We start from the raw sequence: 27,268 nt of genomic DNA, 5'->3' as shown, positions 1-27,268 counted from the left end.
CAGGAGTCCTCAGAGCCGTTGAACCAGCTTATCCCCTCTGTTGAGCCTTGGAAGCACAGCAATGCCTCCAAGGCATTAAAATGAATCTTATTTTTCATACAAATTGACACCAAAGCAAGAAATGGAAGCAAAAGAGTGCCTTCCGTTTTCTGTGTAGCACCTGAGGTGACGGTTTTCTAAAGCACTTGAAGTTTTAACTCTGAAAGTCTGTTTCTGTTCATATATGTGTAACTAAACATTAAAATACAGGTATCAAACTTCGCCGCAGGAATAAACAGGTGTGTGTGTGTGTGTGTGTGTGTGTGCAGTATGTGTGCACATGCTCACACAGGCGTGTATATCCAACACAATTATTAATTGCATACATATATTTTCAGTATTTATTATATGTCTTATGTGTTCTAGATTCTGAGAATATATTGGTAAACAAGAAAGGAAAAGTCCCAGTTCTTGTAAATGAATAAAGAAATATATATTTTCAAATAGAGATGAATGCTATAAAGAAAAATAAAGCAGGGATTAATGGGGGGAGGTTAATTTAAAAAGGATCATTTCCTGCCTATAGAAGTCTTCTGCCAGCCATGCAAATATCTGCAGAATGAGCCTCTCGCATAGTGGGCCAGTGGGTAGAAAGTCCCTGGGGTTGGCCATGAGTTCAAAACCAGCAAAATGCTGGGGTGACTTGGACAGAAGTCAGAGGCATAATGAGGTCCAAATACCATGCGCCTCGTGGACAGGTATAGGATTGTTCCTTCTAAGAACAGTAGGAAGTCACTGGAAGGTTTTGAATAAATGAGGAACATGACCTAATTTCTCTCTTACAATATCACTCTGGCTGTTTTATGAAGAACAGACTGAAGGGGGCCACTCTGGGAGCAAGGGAGCTGTCAGGAAGCCATTATAACAGTCAAGGCAAGAGCTGATGGTGGCTTGGATGAAGGTGGGGACATTAAGATACGGCCAAGTTTGGGAACTATTCTATGGACACAGCAGATAACATTTTCAAATACACTGAATATTGGTATGAGAAAAAATAAGTAATTAAGGATGGCTGCCAGAGTTTTAGCCTGAGTTAACTAGATGGAAGGTCATAAAATTTGCTGAAGTAGGGGAGACCAGGCAAGAGCAGTTTGGGGGTTGGGAAGAGAAACCATTAGTTCTGTTTTGGACTTAACCTTGAGAGGCCCACAGGATCTCAAAGTGGAAGTGTGTGGTAGGCCACTGGCTAAATGAAGATGCAGATGCAAACTTTAGAGTCTTTGGTCTAGAGATATTATTTAAAATCATAAAATAAAATGAAATTAGGCAGAGGGTATGGACATGGAAGATGATGGGTTCTGGGACTGAGCCTTAGAATACAAAAAGAAAAACCAGCAAAGGAAAGGAATTGTCAGAAATAGGAGGGAAAGCATGATATTTTGGAAGCCATGTCAAAGAGTGCTTCAAAAAGACGAGTGAACAACTGAAAACTGACCAGAGGATTTGGCAACATGGAGGCTGGTGGTGGGCTTGACAAGTGGTGATTCAGTGGACAGGTAGGGGACTCCCCAAGAGAGACGAAGATCTAAGAAAACAGATGCAAGAGGAAGGCAATGCCTCTTAGGACTTTTGCCATAAAAAGGAGAAGATGATAGCTGGAGGATGCAGCATCAAGACAAGGTTTTGTTTGGTCCTTTGGTTGTGTTTTTAAGTCCAGAAGTACTGGAAAGTACTTGAGCAGGCAAGAGGAAATGAGAAATAGGCCTTAGATTGGAGCAGGAACAATAATAGGAGGGAAGAGAAAATATACGGGTAGCAATGGAGGTAAATGGCACTAGACTTGGTAGTGGCAAGATGAAGATTGTGTCTTCTGATTGCTTCTATTCTCAATGAACTATGAAGCAAGGCCATCAGCTGAGAGTGAGGAGGGAGGTTTTGGAGAAAGAGGCATGTGAGGAGAGAGAAAGCATGAGATAGCTAACTTGGAGGGTGGGAGGGAAACCTAGTGGGGTTGGCTAGTAGCCAGTATGGCTCATCAGTAGCCGGTTTTCTCCATCCACATGTAGTCATTCAGGTACAGGGAGGAGGGTGAAGAGTGTTGGGTTTAACCAGGGCCAGGGCTTTACCAGGCAGGTATAATGGAAGGACAGATGGACGCAAGGGCTGTAGGTATATGTGCTAATGTGATTTCAGGGATGAGTGACATAAGGCCAGTGAGGAGGGAAGTAAGGACATCAGAAGATGATAGACAGTGAGAAGGTGGTAGGGTAGAGCGAAGGAGGTGGCATCTCCAGGATGAGTAGATAGCGGCCACATGAAGGGGCAATGGGTGATAAAACCTGACATCCTTTAAAGTGGTGGGTTTTAAGGTTGTGGAGTGACAATAACGACATAGTAGGAAGACACCTGCCTCCAATAATATGAAGTTCTGGGTGAGGTGGGGGAGCAGAACCCAGTGCCCATTAGAGGGGGTGGCTGGGAAAACAGTACTCTCAGAAGAGTGCCAGGTTTTGACTAGAAAAGAATGGAAGTGACCATTCAGAAGGGAGTTTAAGGGTTCTGGGGATTTTGTGGATGTGATACCAGGAGTTCCAAGGACCTTGTGAAAGGGTCTGGATGGTGTGATTGGGTGGTAAGTTAAATTTTATTTGGGGGTATACAGAAAGAGTTCCAAGAGTGAGAATGACCCAAAAGATTTGGATTCCACAAAGGGAGGTTCCAGCTCAAGGAAGGGTTACATCTAGAGTCGGTTTATAAGGGAGTTTTTGTAGAATTTGCAATCATTTCACTCCAGAAAAAAAATATTCTTGATAAAGTTTCAAGCACATAAGTTTTATGAAGGTGAAGGCTGGTAATAGGAGTGTAGAGCATACCTGCCATATGTTAGAATGTTTCTCTGTGAAGTTTGGTTTAGAATTTCCATTTGGAGGAAGACATCTGCCTCCTTTCAGGAATGGGGCAGAGTGCCTTCTGGTAGAAATGAACAATGTTTGCTTTGGTTGTATTGGTAGTGGCCTTCACTTAGGGAAAAGGCTAACAGGGACTGGTGGGATACGGATAGAAGATGAAGAAAGAGTTTCCGGGGGCAGGGTCAATGGTGGGAAAGAGCGGTGAGGACAGAGGACTGGGGAGAGAAAAAGAAGGAAGGCATTCTGGAGTTGGCAAAGGATATGTGGAGGGGATAATGAACCTCAGAAGAAATGAGCGTGGTGGCGAAAGGAAGGTGAGCTGAAAAGGAGTTATTTGTTCCTTCCTTGTGGCTTCTAATGGGACTCTACCAGCAGCTTGAAAGTGGTTGGCCATATGCAATGGGATTTTGGATTACTCCACTCTTTGAATTTCTTCTCATCTTTTCCTAATTCTTTCCCAATTTCTTCTCTTTTTGTGACAATACCCTGTCACCAGACACCATCGTTGACAATTCCTTCCTTAGGTGATAGGTAAAATGCAGCATGGGGTGGCAGTTTTCAGCCATTGGTGAAAGGGAAGAAGGGGGAAGGAAAAGAAGTCTCCTCCAGGCAGTGTTGTTGGGAGTCAATCATCAGTAAGGGACAAATATAAATTGGTTTTCTGTAAGCTGGGGCAGTGACAGAATATATGCATATGTATTAGAATATTATAATGCATTCCTATCACTGATGACATGAAGGGAGTTAATAGGATTTAATATCTATAGCTGACTAGAAAAACAATGTATGTATCCTGTTTAAATTTCCAGTGACTAATATGCATTATGATTTCAAATTTCGGTCTTGTAATCAAGATAATAGATAAATGAGGTTATATTTGTATTTTATGAGTACATACATGTTTTATGAGCATGTATTAAAATTTACAATTTTGTATTTCATTCAAAGACATGCATCTCAGGCATCATTTTCATAAGAACTGAAGCTTAACTTAAAAGAGTTCATCTTTGGAATGGACATATCCAAAGCATTTGAATTCATGGATTTTTCATTTTTCCTCCCTGGTAGCAATGAAATTAAGGTTATATATTATCATAGGATTGCTATTCTTTATAAGTTTTGGTATTAACTGCTTACTTTTTAATTGCATAAGGTATTATAATATGAAAATCCCACATTTTTGAGATGCTTGAGTTCCTGCATGGTTTTCTAAATAAGAAGTGATAAAGAGTTCCTTGGGAATAAGAACCACTTTCCACTGTGATACAATACTGACTTAATTTCACAAGATCAAAGGCAAAAACATGACTGTTATTTAGTATCTAACAAAATACATATGTCTGTGTGAGGGGGAAATGTTATACAATGGGTAAAGACCAAGGCAGACAGATCTAGGGTGGAATCAGCCCATCTTTGTGCAAGTTGTGTGTCCTGGCAAGTTCCTTCACCTCTGCAGGCTTAGACTCCTCATAGTAAAACTAGAAAAATCATGGAACAGGCCTCCCAGGATGGTTGTAAGGATTAAGTCAAATATGCAGGTGAATGCATAGTGAAGTCCTGGGAAATAATTAGTACTCAATAAATACTACTGTCCATGGTAAAAAAGGGCCAGCTATGGTTGACCAGATGGTTGGAATCTGTCTAAGCGATTGTGGTAGAGCTGTGTTTGGTACCTAGCCCAGATACTTTGACCACACTGGTGCTGTGTTCCCCAGGTTGCTCATGGCATGCTGCTCCCTCTCTGCGGACTTGCTCTCAGCTGTACAGGCCATGTCCCTGCCCACCCTCCCCCTGGGCTGGGGGAAGGCCTTAGCCAATGACTGAGTGATTGACTCAGGGGTACAGAAGACTGGCCTGCCTGCCTCCTGATGTGACCAATTCTCCTTTGTTTAGGAGAGCCAAATCAATGGTTCATCAGCATTTGCCCAGACCTATACAAATGACTTCACGTACCAAACACATCAGGGACAGAATGACGCAGCTTTGCAGGTAGGACTCCCACAGCTCTAAAAGGGGGTTTAGTAGAAAAAGAGCTGCCAGGCCCATATTGAGAGTACACGTATAATTAAAGTTTTACTAAAATTCAATTCTGAGCCTCCTAGTAGCTAAAGCAAAAGAGGGGAGACACGTTAAATCACACAAATGCATCAGTGGCAATTGTCCAAAGCACACAATACCTCAGTGCTACGGTCTGGCAAGAATTTGTCACATAGGTCTTCACATGGGGCATGCTGAGAGGTGACAGTGACAGGTGTCCTGAAGTAAATGCAACGCTGTTTCCTATAGTCTTTTCTTGCAGCATATTCATTGAGGGCTTTCAACTGAATTCCTGTTCCTCTCAGGGGCGGGGGGACGCAAACCAGTGAGGTCCAATGGCACAGTTTTATGGGAGTTGGAATTAGCTCAGAGATAAAAGCTCGACTCTCTAGACCAGAGGAAGGAATATGTCCATTACGCTCCTCCCTATCCACCCTCCCCCACCCAATCCCTCAGCTATGCTTGATAAGACACGGAACAGTAAGCAGATGTAGGTTCTTTTGAGGAGGAGGGGGCATAACCCAGGGAGCAGGTTTCCGGTGTTGCTGAAAAGGTCTGTCTCCGAGGAATGGGAAATTCACAGTGTTTTGTGAACACCACGTGATCGCACCGAGCCTGGCATTTTCACAGAGGCCTGCTCCACCTGGGAGGGGAGGCGGGCTAAGAGAGCATAGTCCCCAGAAACAGGACTTCGCAGCTTTCTCTTGTCACATGTTAGTTTTGATCTGGCCTTCAAAAAGACTCTTCTGCAGATTTTTTGCTTAGGTAAACCTGATGGCTGTGCACCGTTCACTTACAAAGGCTCTATTCAGTTCAAATCACTTCGGAGGGAGAACAGGTTAAACAGTAAATGGGGAGTTTACAGTGGATTGTACATCTGCTAGCGTTTTCTGGGGACACGTCAAGTCTGTCATTGCAAAGATACGTTAGAGGAGAGATACTAAATATCCCTTTTGTTCCTGTTCTAAACCTGATTCTACAAAGCTCAGAAACTGTCCCCTTTGGAAGGCTGAAGGAGAGGAACCAGCAAAGCTGCAGGGTTTGAGAGAGAACGTCCCGTTCTCCTCGAAGAAGTGTTCGTGGAGGGTGGCCTGGGTTGTTTTCCTGGAAGATTTTCGAGAGTGAACAGATGTAACAATTTCCTATAATTTGCTTCGGTGCAGATGCTGAAAGAGAGCATTCACAATAAAATATATGCAGAATATGTAATTTCACTTGGATGTTCTGGGGTTTTAAAGTAAAAATGTGTACCTGCAAGCTGTTTTATGGTTTCTCGGTCATAATGATCTCTGTTACACAGAAGGCTACAACCGCAAGTCCTCCTTCATGTGCAAGCCTTCCAAAAATACCTTGATACCTTTGTGTATTCGGCAAGGCACGGTGTTCTCCCTGTGTTGGCTTGGGAAGTGTGTTAAAAGGTTCAATTTCTCGTTGCGATAAATTAATGCAGTAAGCACATCAACAGGGAGGATGGTGGATCGTCTTCGAAAGGAGCCCTTGCAAAAGGTGCAGCCACCTGAATGGGTCTCAAGTGACGAAAGCTGCAAAAGAACCTCAACTAGGCTTATGAGTTATGACCGCAGATAAAGCTTATTTACGGAAACTGCATTGTTGCACTGATAAAACGGGAGAAAAGTGGGGGAGAAGGTGGTGAGAATTCTTAATAGCTGCAGCTTGCTACCTGCCTCTAGGGAGTCTGTGCTTCTGCTCGCGGCGGTCCTCAGGGGATGGATAAGGAGAGGGGCTGGGGCATCACTGCGAAGCCAAATCCCCAGACAGTCAATGAGCGAATGCTCTGCTGCGTACGCCCTCCGCCAGCTCAATGGTTGACCCTCCCTCCAATTGTCAGCCCAATTTACCGACTGTTTCATTTGTCCCTGTGCACAGAAATATATTTTCCACAGTAAATACGAAACGGGCTGCTACCGGCGCCTTCCACAACACACATACTTGTTGAGTTCAATAGTTACCATTGGGGTTCCATTGGTCCTCTCCACCCAGCACAAACAAGAAGTTTTCTACCTCCACGACGCAGTGGTGGGCGCTGTTGTACGGCATAACTGGAATTAAGGGGGGGGGGAGAAAAAGACGCATGAAATTCTCCATCTTAGGACTCGATACCGTGGCTCACTGGTTATTTGCTTCCACGAAAGGGCATAAAATGTGAGAGTAAGTCGGAAGGAAGAAGAGCGCATAAGCAGCAGAGCGGGGCACCCACCCATCCACAGTGGCTCAGCTGTGTGTTCCCAGCAATTTCAAACCCAACCCCTTTTGACTAATTTTACATAATGTTATTCCGCAAATTAGTCAAGAACAACCTGTCATGCTGCTTTCAATTCTTAAGTTCTCCTTACCTGCCTGATGATGGGGATTGCATTCTAAAGCAAGGACTGAAACTCCCAAATGGTCAGGGCTGGGGTTACTTCTTGGAAGAAATAACCCTGCATACACTTGGAGCCATGAAGATGCTCTGCCCAGACTTGGTTTGCTGGCAATCTTTCCATAAACAGACTCGGGGTGCTTGGGAGCTTTCTATTCCACAGCAATGAGCAAGCTGAATTTCCATACAGTTTTAAGTTTTTAAATTAAGGTCCTGCTGATTTAATGCCTTCTCCAAATGTATACGCTTAATCTCCTGTACAATGTCATTAGCAGCACAATCACACATTTTCTATCTATCTGCTTAGGAGCTCTTCTGGAACAAAGATAAAAACTGTCAGGAACATCACAAATATCCACTCTCTTGGTCTCGTGCCCCCCCACCACACCCCTCCCCCCGCCCCCGTCTCTGGCCCCAGTGTGCTGGCTGCGAGGAGGGCGTGTTCTTCAGAAACCCACCAAAGCCAGGTTTCTCTGTATTTGTCTGTTCTCATTTACATTTTCTTTCGGGGACACGCACAGTGAGACGAGGACAGCCCTGTCACCCCATGTGCAGTGCAGTGCTGGTCTCTGCTATTATCATATCATATGGCAAATGTAAACTCACACAGAATTAGTTATCATATCACATGCGGTGGTTTGGACCCAGTGACACCAGTAGGAAAAATGATGTCCTTGTTCAGCTCATCATATGGGCACCTTAAATCTAGGTGAGGACAAATGGGGAGGCGATGTGCATGTTCAGGCAGGGAACTTATTGCTTGACACGGATCAACAGAGCACTTAAGAAACCAGTGCAGTGGGAAATCAATATGAGTCAGGGCCAGCTCTTACTTTGTGCTCTTTTGCCAATGCCAAAAGAGAGAGAGCCTATCTTATACCCAACTTATTTTGGATGAGATAGATCTCTCATTTCATTTTGCTTTTCCTATCTTTTATTTTTCTCAGGATGCACTTATGCTGGCTAAGATATGTAAATACGATGAATAAGGAACAGGCATAGCCTTGAAATCTATAACACGGCTTCCGAAAAGAGCAAATCAGATCATTTAAGCTTCTTACTAAAGGATTTAGGAGTTTGGGTTTATTTTATTAGTTAGTTATTTTTTACTATGAATATTCATTGTTTTTGAACTTCCATCTGTAATGTCAGGAGGCCTTGGTACAGAAACCCCTGATTTCTGTGATGATGTGGACATTGGATGTGGATTTCTGTGGTCCATTAATTAGGTCACTGACTTAGGGGGTCATGTTGGGGATGTCCCTTTGCCCCTCCACCCTCAGTTATCTCTTTGGAAAACGCTTTTTAACAATACAGCTCTGCAAAGCTACCATATAGTTTCTCAGAATCCACTGGGGCAGAATATATGTTGAGTTTGCTGACCAGCTAAGATGGTATAGGTTTTGAACATTAAAAAAAAAAAATTAATCATTATTGTTTAGATTAGGATGCTAGTTCCAAAATAGCAAACAGAAGACGATGCTACTCAGACGTGATGTGTACTGTGCCTGTTGTGAACAGCCCGGTGCTACTCGGGTCATCATGGTGTCATCTGGGCAGTGTAAGCTCACGGCATCGATTGTCATCTACGTGCCTCTATTCACGTGGGATGTGAGCGTGAGAACAGAGGCCCTGGATGATAACTGACTTACGTTATGACTGCCACTCTTTCGATATTTAAATTCTTGGCCAGCCCAGGGCCCAAGCCTTATAAATAATGAAAACCTATATTATCATCTTTTTAACTAGAAGTCCAGTTTGATAATAAAGCACAATCTCTGAAAATATAACAACACTTGCGTTTTGTTCTTGCCATTTATTTGCTCCCATTCAGGCAAGCAGAAATTAAGCGAAGGAAATAATACATGATTTATTCTTAAGCCTCTTTTTCATTTGATTACCCCTATTGTTATGCTTTATGCAAACAAATGAAACGATTGCACTAAACTATCAAAACCTTCAAAATAAGACAGAAGCTCTTTGAAGTCCTAATGTAAAGGCTACTTGAAGGCATTCCCATTTTTTACTCTTGTTTTTAAACCTTATATGCTATATTTCTTGGCTGAGTTTTTTAGTATTCTCATTCCTGAATTATTGTCTTTTCTAAATTATTACCGTGAATCGAGAGGCTATAAATACACACAAATAACTCTTTGAAATTATTCTGAATGTGAAACGTTCCAAATTTATTAGAAAAAAAATCTATATTAAATCAATGTTCGAGTTTTGCAAAAGACCTAATTTGACTTCTGATTAAACCTGAAGCAAAACAAAATAAATCGGGCAGTGAGCGGGTACAAACATCTGTTTAAAGGGCACTAGGTACGGCACGTATTGATTACCTTTTAAATAACAAGGTATACGCGCCTGACCCTTTCCAGATTTCTCGAGAGGGGCACGCCGGCCTTGCCCTCCCAGGCAGGTAGTGGAGGAGAAGTTTGTACTCAAGCTCATATACAGCCCAGTGCGAGTTTTTAGCGTGTCAGTCAGTGAGTTAGAGGGAAAGGGTAAAGAGAAGCTAATCAGGATGAAATGAGATTAAAGGCTGTCTAATTTTACAGCAACTGTGATCCATCAGCCACTGTGAAAGTGACAGTGGAAATGAATGATGGAGACAGACAGGTGGGGCTGTACATTTCACTGATTTATCCTCAAATGCACTGGGCCTTATTTTATTGAGTGAACATGACCGCATTTATCATGACTGTCATCTAAACCCACTTCCCTCCATTTAAAAAGGTCACTTTACTCAGAGGGAGTAGGAGAGAGGCACTTTCAAATCAGATTTAAAATCTCATAACATGTGTTTATAAGGCCCTTTGTGAGAATTCTACACTTTACTAAACAAACTAGAAGTTCCAGAAAGAAAAGGGTGGGGGGAAGCCAGAAAATTGAAAAAGAAGAAACCTTTGGTCACCTGAGGGAACACATTCATTTAGTCTCTGAATTGGAAGCAGTTTGTACCATGTTTCCCTTTCCAGCCCCAAACACCTGATATTCTATTCTAGTCTGGGACATTAAATAAAACATTTACATTTAGTATTTTTAATTAAGAAAGTGGGAAGCAAGTAACACTATAAAATAAACTTGGCCAGGATATTAAGTCACAGTATTTACTCTGCAGAATGACTAATCCATCACGCACTCAAGAGATGTGAGCCATTGCTACAAGCGGCCACAATTATTTATATGCCTGTTAATTGTTTTCTCCTAAGTGTAAGGCCACAAAAAGAAATCTCAGTTACACAAATTCTTTTACCCCTCCCTGTGCCAGTGCAATAAAGTGTCCTAGAGTGTTATGCACAAAACTGGTTTTCGTGGATATGACAAAGGAGAGTCAAACCTTCAGAGTATTTTGTGGTCCTTTTCATACTACTGACCACCATTTACCGAACATTTACCACGTGCCAGACACTTTCAGGTGCTACAGATACAGGTAGAGAAATTAAATACGTACTTGTATTCGTGTCTAGTGTCTATATTATAGCCCTGAAAATAGAACAACACTCGTGTTTTTTCTTGCCATTCATTTGTTTCCATTCAGGCAAGGAGAAATTAAGTAAATGAAATCATAGCTGATATATTGTAATACATGATAATATGCAATAGGTGATAAAATAGACCAGTTTTTTATTTACCTACATCTTTCACTTAATACAACTCACTTCAAGGTAGGCATTACTCATTCGCTTTATTTCTATAAGGAATACTGAGGCCTTGAGAGGTCAAGTCACTTGTTGAAGGTCACGCTCAGCTAATGAATGGCAGAGAGAGAATCCGAACACAGGGATAACCGGATCCCAACCCACGCTCTTGTCCATTTCACTCTACTGATTTTCAATAGGTATGTTCATCCAACCAGCAAGTAATTACTGAGTACCTGTGTGTTCAATGAGGGTGCTCTTGAAATTTCTATGTAATTTTTTGTATTGAATCATATTTTAAAAGTTTATTATTTTCATATTGAAAGGAATCCTTAATTAGAGCAAGGGCACCCCTATAATTTTTTAATAAATGCAGATATTCCAATAGTTGGTTTTCTTAAAATAAGGTATGGTTGACAGAGCCAGTGTTCAGAAAAATACTGAAAAAATCAGCCAGTTAAGGATGGGTAGAGTCTATTGGCGGATAGTTTTTATTTAAAAAAAACAAACACCGAGGTTATATTTTGACCTTGTAATCAGATTCAAAGTATCTTGGGTACAGAGGCGCTTTTCCTGCCATACGAAACGTGCGGGGGCTTGTTGTATTCATGTAGGTCTTACTCTGTTAGAGATCCACATTACCCTGTTTCCTCCCATATATGTCTAAGGAATATGCATCTCTTCCAGCAGAAAGTATAGGTATCCTTTCCAACCACACATTTTCAGGAACATCCAAAGAAGAGACCGAATAGGGCTATGCTAAGTTTATAGGATTGCTAAATAAACGGTTGTTGAATGCTTACCATTTTGCTGTAATGCTTTTGAGGGCCTTGGTTTTCTATTGGCTTCAAACACATAAGCTTGCAAAACTGTCAAATATGAGATAATTCTTAATTTATTTTATTTTATTTGATTTTTTTAAGATTTTTTATTTATTTATTTGACAGAGATAGAGACAGCCAGCAAGAGAGGGAACACAAGCAGGGGAAGTGGGAGAGGAAGAAGCAGGCTCATAGCAGAGGAGCCTGATGTGGGGCTCGATCCCATAACGCCGGGATCACGCCCTGAGCCGAAGGCAGGCGCTTAACCGCTGTGCCACCCAGGCGCCCCTCTTAATTTTTTTTTTTTTTAAATAATGCCCATGGTAAAAATGCAATCTTATTGAAAGTAAAGCTATGCAGGACCAGTAAGTTTTCCTCCTATCCCTGCGCCTCAGCCTCTCAGTTCCTACCTTAGACGCTATCACCATTAGCATGTTCTTGGATTTCCCTCTCAAAGACTTTATATATAGAAGTCCTTTCCTTTAATACAAATGGCCACGGCCTACTGTGGGCTTACTGTTTAGTATCTTGCTTTCTTTGTGCTCGGGGATGCATTCACTTACTCTTTCTCTGCCAGTCAAATATTTGTTCAACTGTTACTCTGTGCCAGGCAGTGTTCTACCTGCTGGGGAGGTCATGGCAGAAAGGAGCATCGAGGAACGTTCTAGTCAGGGGAAGGACATAGCACACATGTACACAAGTAGGCACTTTTGTCTTCAATGACAGGTGCAATGAAGAAAAGTACCGGAGGGTCAGAAGAGAGAGAGAGTGATGTGGGTGGGTGGGGGGGGGTAGCTAGTGGTCGGGGAAGGCATTTGTGAGTAGAATTTTGAGTCCTCTCAAGCTGAACGAGTGAGCCAGGGAACCATGCAAGGGAGAGGTGTAGGGATAACAAGGACAAAGGCCTTGAGGCACATGCGTGGAATGAATCGAGAACGGCAGGAAGACCAGCACAGCAAGATCTGAGGTGAGGTCTGGGGGAGGCCAAGGGCAGGGCAGGTGCAAGGGTGCAGGCTTGGTCAGAAGACACCACTTGGATTGTCCACTACCTCATTTTTTTTTTTTAACGGCTGCACGGTGTTCTGTATGTGGGTCCTATACTGTGTTCCATTCTGAATTCATTCAGCAAGCATTTATTCAAGCTCATTATGTGCAGACACTTTTCTGGTTGCCGATAATGCGGCAGGGAACTAAGCTCTCATAGAGCTTACATTACAGGGGAGAGAAGTATGTAAACAGACACATGATGAACAGGAACACGGCCAAATGAAAATAGATGATGTAAGGAGAGAGAAAATGGGATGATGTGTTACGGAGTGAGCGCCTGGTTACTGCTGTAGCCGGGGTGGCCAGGGAATGGCATTTAAGATAGAGTCTGAAGGGTTAGAGGGAGGCACCGCTATGAAACGGGGGCAAGGAGTCCACGCAGAGAGACCCTGAAACACAAATGAACCGGATGTGCCTGAGAAGCCCAGAGCGGCCTGTGTGTCTGGAACGCTGAAGGTCAGGCCAAAGAGCCACGGGATGAAGTCAGGAGGCGGGCAGAGGCTGGGTAGAGGGGTCTTCATAGGCCAAGGTGAGTGGAGTGCATTTCATTCTTAGCATGATGGAAAGGCATTGGAGGAGTTTTAGGTGGCTGAATGATGTAATCTGATCTCTGTTTTAAAAGCATTACTCTGGCTCCCGTAGATGGGGGAGGGAGAAAGGGGAAAGAGGGAGACCATGCAGAGCCCCCCTCTTGTGGTCTGGACGGGAGATGACGGACGCCCGCCCGATCAGGAAGCAAAGCTAGGGATGAACAGCAGGGATGGATTGTGGAAGGTTGTTGCTACCAGCGGTGCTCTGTTGTGTCCTTGGAGGCACACGATGTGCACACCTGGGAGTTCATCTTTAGGAATGATTCCTCCAAAGGAAAGTTCTGGGCCCAAGGATGGCTGCATTGTAGATTTTGTTAGATGTTGTCACACTGCACCCCTCTTTACATTTGTTTGCCGATATGGTAGGTGAACGATTGGGTTCGAGTTAAAATATAAATGGGCACAGACAGAATTATGCTAGAGGTCTTTTTTATAAAAGACTTTATTTTTAAGTGACCTCTACATCCCATGTGGGGCTTGAACTTACAACCCTGAAATCAAAAGTCTCATGCTGTACTGACCGAGCCAGCCAGGTGCCCCGAAATCGGTCTTTCAGATATTTTTTCTGTTGGGTTTTCGATTTCATGATATCAAAATTTATGTTACCTATAATTATGCGATTTCTGTTTTTGAAGTGTTCTTTTCTATGGAATTATCTAGACTGGCAAAATAAAAATGGTATTTTGGAAGAATGATGTTGCTAGAATGTATATTTGTGAAATATTTACTCATTGAGGCAATTATTCAAATAGCATTTATGTGTTGTTGAGAACAAATATAACCTGAAAGAAAGATGCCCCACTTCAGTACTACTGAATGAGCAGTCCTTGCCATAGGATCATCGGGGAATTTTTAGAACAATTTCTTCAACTTTACAGTAAGTGTAATTGAGAAACAAAATAACTAAAAATTTCCTAGTTAGTTTAATACTACCCTCTAGTCTTTCTGCAAAGACCTAGCAACTTGGCCAGTGATTCCCTGGAGGTAGAAACAGATGCATAATAAAACATTTTACATGAAGCAGGGGCTTGATAGATGCTGTTGAATAAATAATCCACAGAAAAGGCCTTTCTTTTTTTACTTTTTTTTCTGTCATATTTGGATTGTACTCTCTCTGCAAACTACCAATAGTAGTTTGTATATTTGGGGATGACTGGATCACTAAGGACAATTAGTCTGGAAAAAATTAAGCCCTGTAAGAAATGTACGTGGTCTGAATCCAGTGGTGAGTTGGCTGAAGTTCTGAATTAACCCAAAGGTTACCAACACTTTCTCCCTCATCCCCAACTTGTTCTGAGCACACGGAGCCAGGTTCCCATAGTCCCACTGGAGACAAAATTTTTGAAATGAATTCGTGATACATAAATCTGAAAAAAGTGCATATGTATTAGGTGTTGGACGCTGTGCATGAACCAAGAGAGCTTATTTCTTACAGTTCAAAATTGTATCTAAGGGAGAGTTTTCCTGACAATGAGTATTGCTTTGATACTTCCTCTCTTGCGCAACTATGGTACTAAATTCATGCCTTTATTGTACACTTGCCAAATCACGACAGTATACTACGATTGCCTGTCTTATGTTTGTTACCACGAAGAGATCTGTGAGCTCCTTGAGGCCGGACTGTGTCATCTTTATAGCTTTATGCCTCGCACGGTGCCCAATACATAGTGCTGGGTCAGACTCGGGCACTAGCCTGAGCTCTTAGACCTAATACATTAGTTAGAAATATTAGTGAATCGGGGTGTCTGGCTGACTCAGTTGGTTAAGCATCTGCCTTCAGTTCAGGTCATGATCCCAGGGTCCTGGGATCGAGCCCCACATTGGGCTCCCTGCTCAGCAGGGGAGTCTGCTTCTCCCTCTCCCACTGCCCCTCCCCCTGCTCAGACACTCTCTCTCTCTAATAAATAAATAAAATCTAAAAAAAAAAAAGAAAGAAATATTAGTGAGCCAATAAATGTTAGTAGCATGAATGAATGAATGATAGCTAAGAGAGACTGTGGAATTTACTTCTTTGGAAGGTGTGCAAAATAGGATGGGTCCCAGAAGATGTGAAGGAGGGAGGGACTGAAGGAAGAAAGGGGAGAAGTTGTGCCTTAGACCAGATTCTACGACTTCTAGGAGAGAAGTCACCCTGTGAGCAATACATATGTTTTAAACGAAGGAGGTTTGAAAGTTCCTCAAAAACTGTGACATTTAGGAACTTTAGGAACTCTTTAGGAACTATTATAGACCTAATCGTGCCAAGGTCAAAGGCTTCAATAAATCCTTGCTGATTTACAGTTCTAGCTCTGAGCACTTTACCTGGGGAAGCACTAACAGCCAGCAGAGCTGAGGGGACTTGAAATAGGACTTCTGTTATCTATTTAAGCAAAACTGACTTCCGAAGTCTTATTTTTATTTTAATTAGAATATTTTTACTAGTATGTTCCTAAATTACGACTATGTTATTATAATATCAACTATTTCATTTTGGATACTTCCTGGCATGTTAGTTAGAAGTTAAACATCGTTTCATTTTCACTTTTGGAAACTGAAACATCTTTGGGAATAAAAACTACAATCTCTTCCAATGATTAGTTTTGTTTTGTTTTTTTCCCAGTTTTATAAAGTGTTGTGTTTTCAGGGGCAGGTTGATGAGACGTGCTGGTGCTTTGTTGTTTGCCCCTTCCCTCAAGCCCCTTCCTTCCTTGTTACCTTCCTGATCTGATCTTCCTGGGGCAGTGAGAAATGGCACATTTCATTCAACACCTAAAACACCTCACTAAAAAAAATAGTAAACTCTTCAAATGAGTTAAAGCAGCAGAGCAGCACATATTGTTTAAAGCTGTGAAAATAAGACTCTTGATAGAGGTCAAGGCAGCTAGGGCTGTTTACACTGTGGATGGTCCAGCAACAGGGTGGCAAATATGTTCGTGAAATAAAGTCTCTTAGATGATGGTCCCCTAGTTGTCCCAGATTATTGAGGGCAGGAGGAAGGAAACGGGTGTGGTCTATTTAATGAGGATTTACACAGAGTTTTTTGATACAGATCCCATAAACTCAACATTGAGCGGTGAATACTAGTGGTTCACGTTAAAACCCACGAGATATCAAAAGGTCTATTTAAGGATTACTTGTCTAGCAACTGACTTGTTCATTCATTTCATTCAAAAACATGTATTGAGGAAATAGTAGTTATTGTGCCAAACTCCGGGACACCATTTTTTTTTCTTTTAGATTTTATTTATTTATTTGACACAGAGAGAGAGAGAGCATAAGCAAGGGGAGCAGCAGGTAGAGGGAGAAGCAGGCTCTCCACTGAGCAGGGAGCCCGACTCAGGGTTCAATACCAGGACTCTGGGATCATGACCTAAGCCAAAGGCAGACACTTAACTGACTGAGCCGCCCAGGCGTCCCTCTGGGGCACCATTTCTGTATTCCAGAGCTCACATTGAAAGAGAACATACAAACAACAAGATAGGATACGTAGTGCTCTAGGAGAAGAGCAATAGAAGCACCGGGGAGGAAAGGACTAAAACTTCAGGGAGAAAGAGAGGCTTAAGCTAAATCATAAGGCTAAAAAGGCATCTTCCAGGTTGTCACAGCTGCAAAAGTCATTATCAGCAAAAGGAACATGGATTCTACAAATATTTATTGAGTTCCCACTATGTGCCGGAACTTGGACTAGGCACTAGTGATACTATTTTTATTTTTGTGAGATTACTTTATAAAAATTGATTATTAAAATTAATTTCCAAAATGTTCTTAATAGTATGATCCTATTACTACAATATCAATTGTTTTGTTGAGGCCAGAGGAAATGTGTTTGGGAAATGTGGGAATGAATAAAAGGGATGGACCATTATCTATACCGTCTTTTTAGGCAGCTGTCCTATTGCCCAACTCAGATTCCCTCTGGAGCACTCTCTCCTTTGACAATCCAGCAGTAATGGCCTCTGCTCTAATTAAATCTCTCCCAACATTTAGAGTCACCTGATATTTCCAGAAGCAGTTGGTAGGATTGTCAGAACTGTGAGCAATACTTCTGTTCCTTTCAGGCCATCCCTCCCCACATTTGCTCTTGTTGCTTCCCTGTGTTTTTATGCTATCATACTTATTTGACTTCAAAGGATATTTCACTGCAAAGATTCGGAGGGATTTGCTGTACATTCCTCCCATGACCATTTCATGGTGTGTGCCTGGGTCCACTCACACAAAGTCGTGTGTGTGTCAAATCTGGGAAATACTAGGGCAGTTGAGCCTAGCAGTGACGATTATACTAAGTCAATAGCTTATAACACAAAAAAGAAATTAAAGTGCAGCCCGTGATCTTTGGAGATGAGCCCATATTGGGTGGTATTTGCACCTAGAGCCATCTTGAGAAAGTTCTGAAATCTGTATTGCTGGGAAAAAGTGGAGACTTGTAGCTGTTCAGATCTAAAGAGAGAAACATGTAGGGAAATATGATGAATACTGAAGTTGCCTTTGTTTTTTTTTTGTTTGTTTGTTTTTTGGCACCATTTTTTACTGGCAAAACTAGACAGCCATTGAATGCTAAGTGATATTTACTTATAAATATATTTATGAATGTGCATGAATATTTGGCAATTTTCCTGTCTTAGAATTTAGGCTGAGACCCTAAGGCTGAAGCTAATCTAAAGATATATGCCAAGCCATCTATGCAGGACTAGCTAAAAGCGACCCCTAAACTTGTTCTGTCTAGTAGTATGTGTCTGCGCCCGCACACACACACACCTATGCACAAACATGCACACCCCTATTCAGCCTGTATATACAATGACATGGAAGACTATTAGCGAGTGGGGAATTTTCCTTAAGAGAGTGTTGTGGAAATTTGTTGGCGCCTTGGGCATTTTCCATCTGCAGGAGAACAGAACACTCCTCCCACCTTCACCCCAAAGACAAAAACTGGTGGAAGATTCTTGGGCCAGATGTTTCTGCATCTCTTGGGGCTTGGCAGGCACAAGGAGAAGTGTGAAAGCAAGAAGCTGGTGGAGCCGGCTGTGATGGGACTGTGGAAGGAGAGAGCTGGGGCACCTGCATTTCTGGATTTGGTGGGGCAATGGTATCTAGTACCTTCCCGCATGCTGAGCTGATGTTGGCTAGAACAGCCATAAGAGGATCCTCCACCCAAGAACATGAATTGCCAGGCCAAGGTGACCCTGATAGAAGCCATGTGGTGGATAGCCCGTGGTTTAAAGCAAAGTCTTAGAATAGAACCCAAAAAGACATGGACTCTGGGAAACAAACTGAGGGCTTCGGGGGGTTGGGGGAAATGGGATAGGCTGGTGATGGGTACTAAGGACGGCACGTATTGCATGGTGCACCGGGTGTTATATGCAAGTAATGAATCATGGAACTTTACATCAAAAACTAGGGATGTACTGCATGGTGACTAACATAATATAATAAAATAATATTATTATTAAAAAAAACCAATAAAGACAGCTCATCAAAAACAAAGTCAGCTTTATAGCATTTGTTTCTTGAAAGCCAAGTTCTAAAAACACTAGGTAAATAGGAACTTTTCTCTCCGTGCCTTCCCTTCCAGTTCTGTCCCTGGTGGAACCAGATTATTCAGCGTGGCTGATTTTTCCTCCAGGGCAGGTCAGCCTTTCTCACTCCCACATCAACATCAGTGCAGGAAAGGGCGAACATAGCAGGCCTGAGACTGTTATCCATAGAAAGGCCTGGCCTTAGAAAGACTGGCCTTTGGCTGATGCCTGGGAATTTAGATTTCAGGATTGTTCCCACTACCTTAACTAAGAGTGGCTATTTGTGCTCAAATTGAAAACCAATATGGTTTATGCTGAACACCTGCCTTTCTTCTGGGAATATGGAATTTTAGATGTCTACCTGATCAGCTGCGAATACAACCTTTGGGCACTGAGTCTCTAATGAGCTTTGCTGGTGGACAACATTCCACAGGTGCTGCTGTAATTTCAGGCTGGAGGAAATAAGAGTGTCCTGTGGGACTCCACTGGAGAGGACTCTTGGAAGCCTGCCCCTGGTTTCCTCCAGACTTTGTCTCATGCACCTTTTCCCTTTGCTAACTTTGCTTTATATGTTTTCACTGTAATAAATCATAGCTGTGAGTACAGCTGTATGTTGATCCTGTTAGTTCTTCCAGTGAAGCATTGAACCTGAGGGTGGTCTTGCAAATCTCTGATACAGTAGGAGACAGAGAATCTGCCGGTGTATTGAGAGGATGAGGTTTTGGTTTAACATCCCAGTAAAACTGAGGCTGCTCTAAGAACGTCCTGAGGTATAGCCCCGGGGACAGATGCCACAGCCAACAGAGAGGTTTGGTTGGAAAAAATCACGCTGTTTTTAGTTGGCTCTAGATGTGTGAAGCTCTTTCAGGAGACTGATTATGGATGCATGTGCTTATGACAAGACTGCTTCTGGACTCCTGAAGAACCCTTTGGGCTGGAGAGGCATGGGTTCCAGATGTCCTCTGCTTGGAATCAGTGTGTAAATCTCTCCTGAGAACCCACCAGTGGCCAACTCCGTCCTGTCAGAGGTGCCAGAGAATTTGTCAAAGAAGTTAACACTATGGCCCTTTTTCATTTCCTCAGAAAATGTACAGTTCGTTGAAACACTAAATAGACATATTTGAGACCACTTGGAAGGACTACTGCAGTGGTGTAGAATTGTGCCAAAGAAATCTAAAGAAGGAAGAAGTCCCTGGGCCTTGGCTGGTGTGCTACCTTCCCTTTCTCTCCAGCCATCGCATCCTTCTACATCCTCACAGGGTGCCCTGCCTTGTCTTTAAAAAAACTAGAAAATGCAAACTCCTTTCATCTAGCTGGCCCTTCCAGCTATCCTTAAAGCACCCCACTCCCTGGGCCACAAAGCTGGGCTCACAACCACAGTGCTGGACACAATGAATGATGGCTCAAGAGATGGTCCCATGACCCAGCCAGTCCCTCAGAGGGGTTTTCATGCTGGAGCTGACAAGAAGAAATCTTTTCTTTCTGACTACAGATCCTGGACCTGCTGGTGGCAATAGAGGAGTAGGTCTGAACAAAGGAGCTTGTGTAGTGAGGAGAAAAGGGACTTACAGAGAAAGAGTCCTGATAGGATTTCAAAATTTTGTTTTGGAGTCATGTGTAAGGCCAGTGCTGACCTGCCTTCCTGCTCAGGTGGTCCCATAAGTTCTCTTTCTCCCCTCGACCTTCCCAATATCCCCCTGCCTTCCTGCTTTCATTCTTGCTCTTTTTTGGCTTAGTCTTCACAGAACACTCACAGTGATCCTTCTTCTGAGTCAAGTCGGATGACGACACTCACTTCTACTCAGTCTTTTCCTTACTTCTCATCATCCTTAGAATAAACGTTCAAGTTTTCAGGATGGCCTACAAAGACCATATGGTCTGGGTGCTGGCCACCTTGCCAACCTTTTCTACCATTCTCCCCTCACCAATGGTGCTCTGGCCATACTGGCTTCCGTGCGATCTCCCCAACACCACAAACACATTCCTGTTTGAGGGACTTTACACTTGTTGTTCCCTCTGCCTCATATGTTCTTCCTTTGTGCTCTCATGGCTCACTCCATCACTTCACTCAGGTGTCTGCTAGAAAGGGACACCTTCTCTGACAATCCCATTACAAAAGACCTCCCTTGTCATTCACCACTTGTTTACCCTGCTTTAATGTTCCTGACAGCAATTGATAATGCCCATCATTATATAGGGTTTTTATTTGTAAACAATTTCTATACTAACAAGTAGGCAATATACTAGCTGCATAGTTCATGACTATCATGCCCACCACCAAATCTCTGGTGCCTAGAACAATGCCTTACACACAGTAGGCGCCCAATAAATACTTGTCAATGACAAAATAGTTTAAGTTATACTGAATTAGATTTCTGTAACTCGCAACCAATACTTCTACATTTTGGATGGAGAAAGTAAAGCAATTTGGTTAAGGTGAAATAGTAATTCAATAAGCATGAGACTTCGGCTACTTGGTTCAATATGGGAGACGCATGTGCAATTTGCCTTTTAAAATGGAAGATGGTACAGTGTCATATGGATCTAGGTTTTATATCATTTAACTGTGTGCGCTTAGGCATCTCGATTTTCTTCATCAGTAAGATGTGGATTATAATATCTACCTCAAAGGGCTATTGTGAAGATTCAGTTAAGTTGGGTAACTTATGTCAAGCACCAGGCTCGTGATAGACAAGCTATACAAGTTAGCTCTTTTTTTGTCCCCTTTCCTTGATTCTTCCACCAAATATTTTTACATTGTTTAATGTTACAAAAGACAAAACATTTCCAGATAAGCAAAGTTCCATTACTTGTGATATTAACTACTTAATAAAAGCATGAAATTGTTAAAGCATGGATTTGATAGAGAACTGACTTAAAATACAGTTTTGATGTATTGAAGTCAGAACGTGTGGTTCCCAAAAGATCACATTTGAGTATGTGGCTAGGATGAAGGGGCATGGGTCCCCATATTTTCAAGAGTGATATTGGAGGTGCTTAAAGTGGTTTAAACTCCCTTCCTAAAAACACACACTGCGTGGTATAACAGATTTCATTTGGTTTTTATGTAATATATATTACACACCTACAGTGTGCAGTGTGTGAAACAGAGAACACAAACATAGTCCCTGATCACGTCTGAAAGAGGAAAAATTTACATACGTACATAACGTACGTTTACACATCCGATAGAGGAAAAACTTACAAATGTACACACGTACATTTAATGAACAACAGACTATAGTTAATGATATGAAAGAGGTCCAAAGTTCAGAGAAAGACAAGGCAAATGAAGAGTACATTTTTTAGTTGTCCTGGAAAATAACAGCTACAGGTGGATGTGTGTTGGGTGTGGGAAGGAAGAGTGGGAAATGATCCAATGCAGAGGAAAAACATGAAGAGTATGAACACTTTCAAGTGTCCACCCAGAAAAAGTAAGACATAACCACATGTAAAGGCTAAGAGGCAAAGAAAATGGGAGGGTGAGATAACAAAAGAAAAAAAGAAAGACCATTAATGAAATCATATCAATAGGTATAAGCATTATTTGTGGAGGGAGAATAGGCAAGAAAATTTTTATATGCTAAAGGGGAAAAAGAGAGGGAGTAGCCCTAATAACTAAGAAACTAGACATAATTGTAAGCAAAACTGTCATTTAAACGTGACTTCCAAATTGGATTTGGATTCTCTTTTCCCTCCTAGTAATAAAATGGGGAGTAATATTACATCTGCCCCACAGAATGATGACTACTGAACGTACTGCGAGCCAACAAAGTTTGAATCATTATTTAGCTCAACAAAATAGCTAATGAATTGTCTTCTTTCCTCAGGAAGAGTATCTGAGCATCAAAGGCTAATAGAAAGGCCTCAACCATTAAAAGCCTGCCTCTTTCTCACTGTCCTTCAGAGCCCTACCCCTTGTGTCTTCATTTCCTCCCTGATTCAGCTTAGATTTCATTGCTCACCTTCCTAATAATTTTCTGGCATACATACTCAACTCTCTTTTTCCTTTCTCTACTTTTCCATACTTGCAGTGCTAAGTCAAATCTTGGTTATATCCAACCTTATGTCAGTACCCATACAACTGAATGTGGCTGGAGACATTCATACCACCATGTGAACAGGCCTTGTTTTATTTTAGTTTTTTAATTAATTGATTTTTGTTTGTTTGTTTGCTTAATTTACCTTTTGTCTTAGAAGCTTAAAAAGATATGCAGGAAGGGTATGTGCAAGGAAAACCTCCCTCACCTTTCCCCCACCCCACCCCTTCCCAGAGGCAGGTGTACCAGCGCCTCCCACCATCCATTTTCAAATCTATACGTTAAAGGCTAGGTTTGGATTTGTTTCTTGTAGTAACCAGAATCATGCTACATGTGGTGTTCTTTGATGTGCTTGTTGAAGGTGTTCCCAACCCAGCACACTCCTTTTATCCATCACAAATTCCACAGAATTAGTGTCACCGTTTGGATTGCTTCATCTGCTGTTAAAATTTTGTCTACTTGTGTGCACAAATTTGAGTACAGGGGCTGGAATTTGAGGGGGAGAGTCTCAGTTTGAGTCTCTGTTGATCTGGGGTGAAGGTGTGTGGACTCGGTGTCGAGCAGGTGGCAGACAGTGCGCACTGGCTGGGGCAGGAGGGCGGCCGGACTGTAGATTTGGGACCAACAGGCCAATGGCATCATGTGTGACAGGGAAGTGGCTGATTTTGCTCCTGGTTTAGAACAGGCCTCATTTTAAATTCACGATATTGTTGTCTGAAATTCCTACCATGTTTCCCTAGACCATTCCTTATTCCATTCTTTTAGGTCAAGGGTTAACAAACTGTGGCCAATGGGCCAAATCCGGCCAAACACCTATTATTGTAAATAAGTTTTATTGAAAAACAGTCACACCCATCAGTTTATATATTGTCTATGGCTGCTTTCATGTGACAATGGCAGAGTCGAATAGTTGTGACAGATACCTAATGACCATCAAATGATAAAATATTTACTATTTGCTCTTTACGGAAAAAGTTTTCTGACTTCTGTCCTAAATGATAATTTCACATCTTCTCTCTCCAACTCTTTAACATCTGCTCCTTGACTTACTTTTAGCTGATAACCTTGTTTTCTGTTTCACTAAGAAAATAGAAACATTTGGAAAAGAACTCCCACAGGCTCCCAGCATCATACCTACCAAATGGCCTGCACCAGTGTACCTATACTCTGCCTCTGCTTTTGCTTCCTTTTCTTATTAAGGACGGATGGGCCGTCCCTGCTCCCTTCTAAAGTCAAGCCCTCCATTCATGTACTAGCTTCCATTTTCTCTCAACTACTCAAGGATATTGTCCCAGCAATTTTATCATGTCTCGCATCATCAGTTTTTCCCCTCTTTATCAGATCTCTCCTATCCGCAGAGAAAAATGCTGTTACATTGCTACCTTAAAAAACTTCCTTGGATCAGGGCGCCTGGATGGCTCAGTCATTTAAGTGTCCGACTCTTGATGGCTCAGGTTACCATCTCAGGGTCCTGAGATCAAGCCGCAACTGACGGGCTCTGTACCCAGGAGGGAGTCTGCTTGAGATTCTCTCTCTCCCTCTGCCCCTCCCCCATCTTTCTCTCCCTCTTTCTCATAAAAATAAATAAATCTTTAAAAAATTTCTTTGGATCAATATCCTCCACTTCCTACCTATCTCAATTCTCTGTTTCTCTTTACATAAACAATCCTTGAAAGAGTTGTCTTTATGCAAAGTTTCCACTTTTTTCCCTTTCAATTCCATTTTAATCCTTTCCACTTAGGCTTTTAGCTTCATCATTCCACTGAAACAGCTGTTGTCACATTAACATCCATGATGTCACTTCTCAGTGCTTGTCTCACAGGATCTGTAGCATCTGACATAGTAGGTCACTCTCTTCTCCACCTGTGTCCTTCTGGGCAACCATTCTCTCTGGATCCTCCTTCTACCCGATCAGCTGTTCCTTGGTCCCACTCCTTACTGCTTCCTTCTCATCTCCTGTCTGTAAATGTTGGCATGCCCCAAGAGCATGCCCTTTAAATCTCTTCTCACCTCTATCCATACTCACTACCTTGATCTTCTAGCCACATGACTTTACAGCTACACTTGGGTATGAGGTGGGCTCTCCAATGTAACACGCTCCAAATCAACCCTTGGCTTTCCCCTTCCACCACTCCCCTTTCCAACCAAGTCAGTGTCAACTCTGTCCTTCCACTTGTTTAGGACAAAAAAATTGAGAGGGCCTCTTTGACTTCTTTCTCTCATATTATGTTTGATAAAATATAGTATTTATTCTTCTTGGGATTAAAGACAGTCTTTTAAACTTTTTCTTTGCCTACTCACAAATAGATAAAAATGGATTATGATATATATGCTTTTCTAATCTGCTCTTTTTCACTGTGAATATATGGTAAACTATTCTCATTTCAATGAACAGAGATCTTCATTAATAGTTTTTAATAGTGATAAGCTATTTTTTTGTATGGATAAACTAAAATTTATTCAACAATCCCTAACTATCAAACACAAGTTTGAGTCCAATTAATTGCTGTGATAAGCAACACTGAAGTGAATGTCTTTAAACATAACTCTTTAGAGCAAATTCCTAGAAGTAGGGCTGCTGAAATCAGGGCTATTATATTTCTTTGGGGGGGGGGGGGGCAGAGGGACAGAGAGAGAGAGAGATTTTTTTTTTTAAAGATTTTATTTATTTGAGAGAGGGAGAGAGAGAGAGCATGAGTAGGAGAGGGAGGAGCAGAGGGGGAAGGAGAGAGACAAGCAGACTCTGTACTTAGCATGGAGCCCGATGAGGGGCTCAATTCCAGAACCCTGAGATCATGACCTGAGCCAAAATCGAGTCACAGGCTTAACCAACTAGCCACCCAAGCATCCCAGGATCATTATATTGCTTGAAAATCTTTTTATGTAATAAATTACATAAATATAAATAAATATTTTTTCAAGATTCTTAGGTGAGCATGATATACTAATATTTATTGATGAAAATGACATAAACTATTGACAATTTAGTAATGCTCTTTTATTAATTACATTTGAATCACAGTTGTTGTTTTTTTTAAAGATTTTATTTATTTATTTGACAGAGAGAGAGAGACAGCTAGTGAGAGAGGGAACACAAGCAGGGGGAGTGGGAGAGGAAGAAGCAGGCTTCTATCGGAGGAGCCTGACGTGGGGCTCGATCCCAGAACGCCGGGATCACGCCCTGAGCCGAAGGCAGACGCTTAACAACTGCGCCATCCAGGCGCCCCTGAATCGCAGTTTTGAATCTAATGTATGCAGAAGACATCCCAGATCCCATTTACAGAGAACGAGCCTTGCGAGGGTGGATTCAAGGGCCCTTTGCAATGACTCCGTGGCTCTCCAGGAGTTCACAGACTGCCAACCACAGCTCTGGTTGATGATGATTTCGACATGCAGCTCACTTAGCATATGATCACAAATGGAACCTATTTCCTCTTTCATCCTAGTTGCTCACTTCGTGATATAACAAAGTGTTACAGTAGTAATATTAATTCCGGTACTAAGCAGGCAAGTAAAAAGTTCTCATTAAAGCAGAGTAATTATAGATACATATCAGGGTAAAGTAGGATTTTAACTGTGGGCTATTTAAATTAACTTCCTAGATTGAATCTTTTTATGTGCAGTGAGGGCTTCCCTCTGGAATTCATGGCAACCACTCCCGTGTTCTTCAGGCAGTCGGAGACATGCTGAAGGAAGGAGTGTCTGTTAATTGCCATGGCGCAGACACCCATTACCGCGTCCTGCTCAACCTCGCCTTCCTCGGACTGCTGCAATTTCGAGCTGAGCCACTAGATGGTGTACACTGTTCTTTGCTTGCCCCCCAGAAAAAGCCTCAAGAACTCTGCTCAGAGATGGGGCTCTAAGGCCAGCAGAAACAAAGAGAAAAAGTACACAGTAAGACAAAATTAAGAGAATCTCTTAAAAACTCTAGTGTTCATCTATTTTTTTTTGGATGCAGATCACTCCAAGCTGGAGAATAAGATCAATGTTATTTTCTTTACTTCATTTTTTCTCAAGTCATTCCAAATATTTGAGATGGACCAAAATCTTGCTTTGATTCTCTAGCGTTCATAGTAACCTATCGTTAAACTTCACACCTCGGTGCTGAAGGCAATATCGTTTATTTTCTCTTTTAAAACTCATATGGACAAATATTTAGCAGTGCTATCTTACGCTAATAGTATCAAAGACAGGTATTTAAAGTAGGCCAGATTGCCCAATAATTGAAAGATCTGCAGAGAAGTCCTGTGGTGGGTATGTGGTACAGGTGTAATGAATTAGAACCTAGTGCTGCCCTTGTGTCTACAAGCAACGTTGATCCACGCA

The 27,268-nt window shown here is 42.1% G+C and overlaps 1 protein-coding gene across 1 annotated transcript in view; it reads right to left on the bottom strand.

Moving 5' to 3' along the window:
- KLHL14 (kelch like family member 14) overlaps positions 1-27,268 on the bottom strand; it is a 99,424-nt gene that overhangs the window by 15,509 nt on the left and 56,647 nt on the right. Inside the window, exon 4 of the mRNA XM_045781888.2 lies at positions 6,896-6,985. Coding sequence (XP_045637844.1) covers positions 6,896-6,985 — 90 coding nt within the window. The remainder of the gene's footprint in view (positions 1-6,895; positions 6,986-27,268) is intronic.

This window comes from Ursus americanus, chromosome 19 (assembly GCF_024610735.1).
Source record: "Ursus americanus isolate L20-20 chromosome 19, mUrsAme1.1.p, whole genome shotgun sequence".
In the NCBI taxonomy this organism is placed as follows: domain Eukaryota; kingdom Metazoa; phylum Chordata; class Mammalia; order Carnivora; family Ursidae; genus Ursus; species Ursus americanus.
This window is presented reverse-complemented; position numbering and strand designations above follow the sequence as displayed.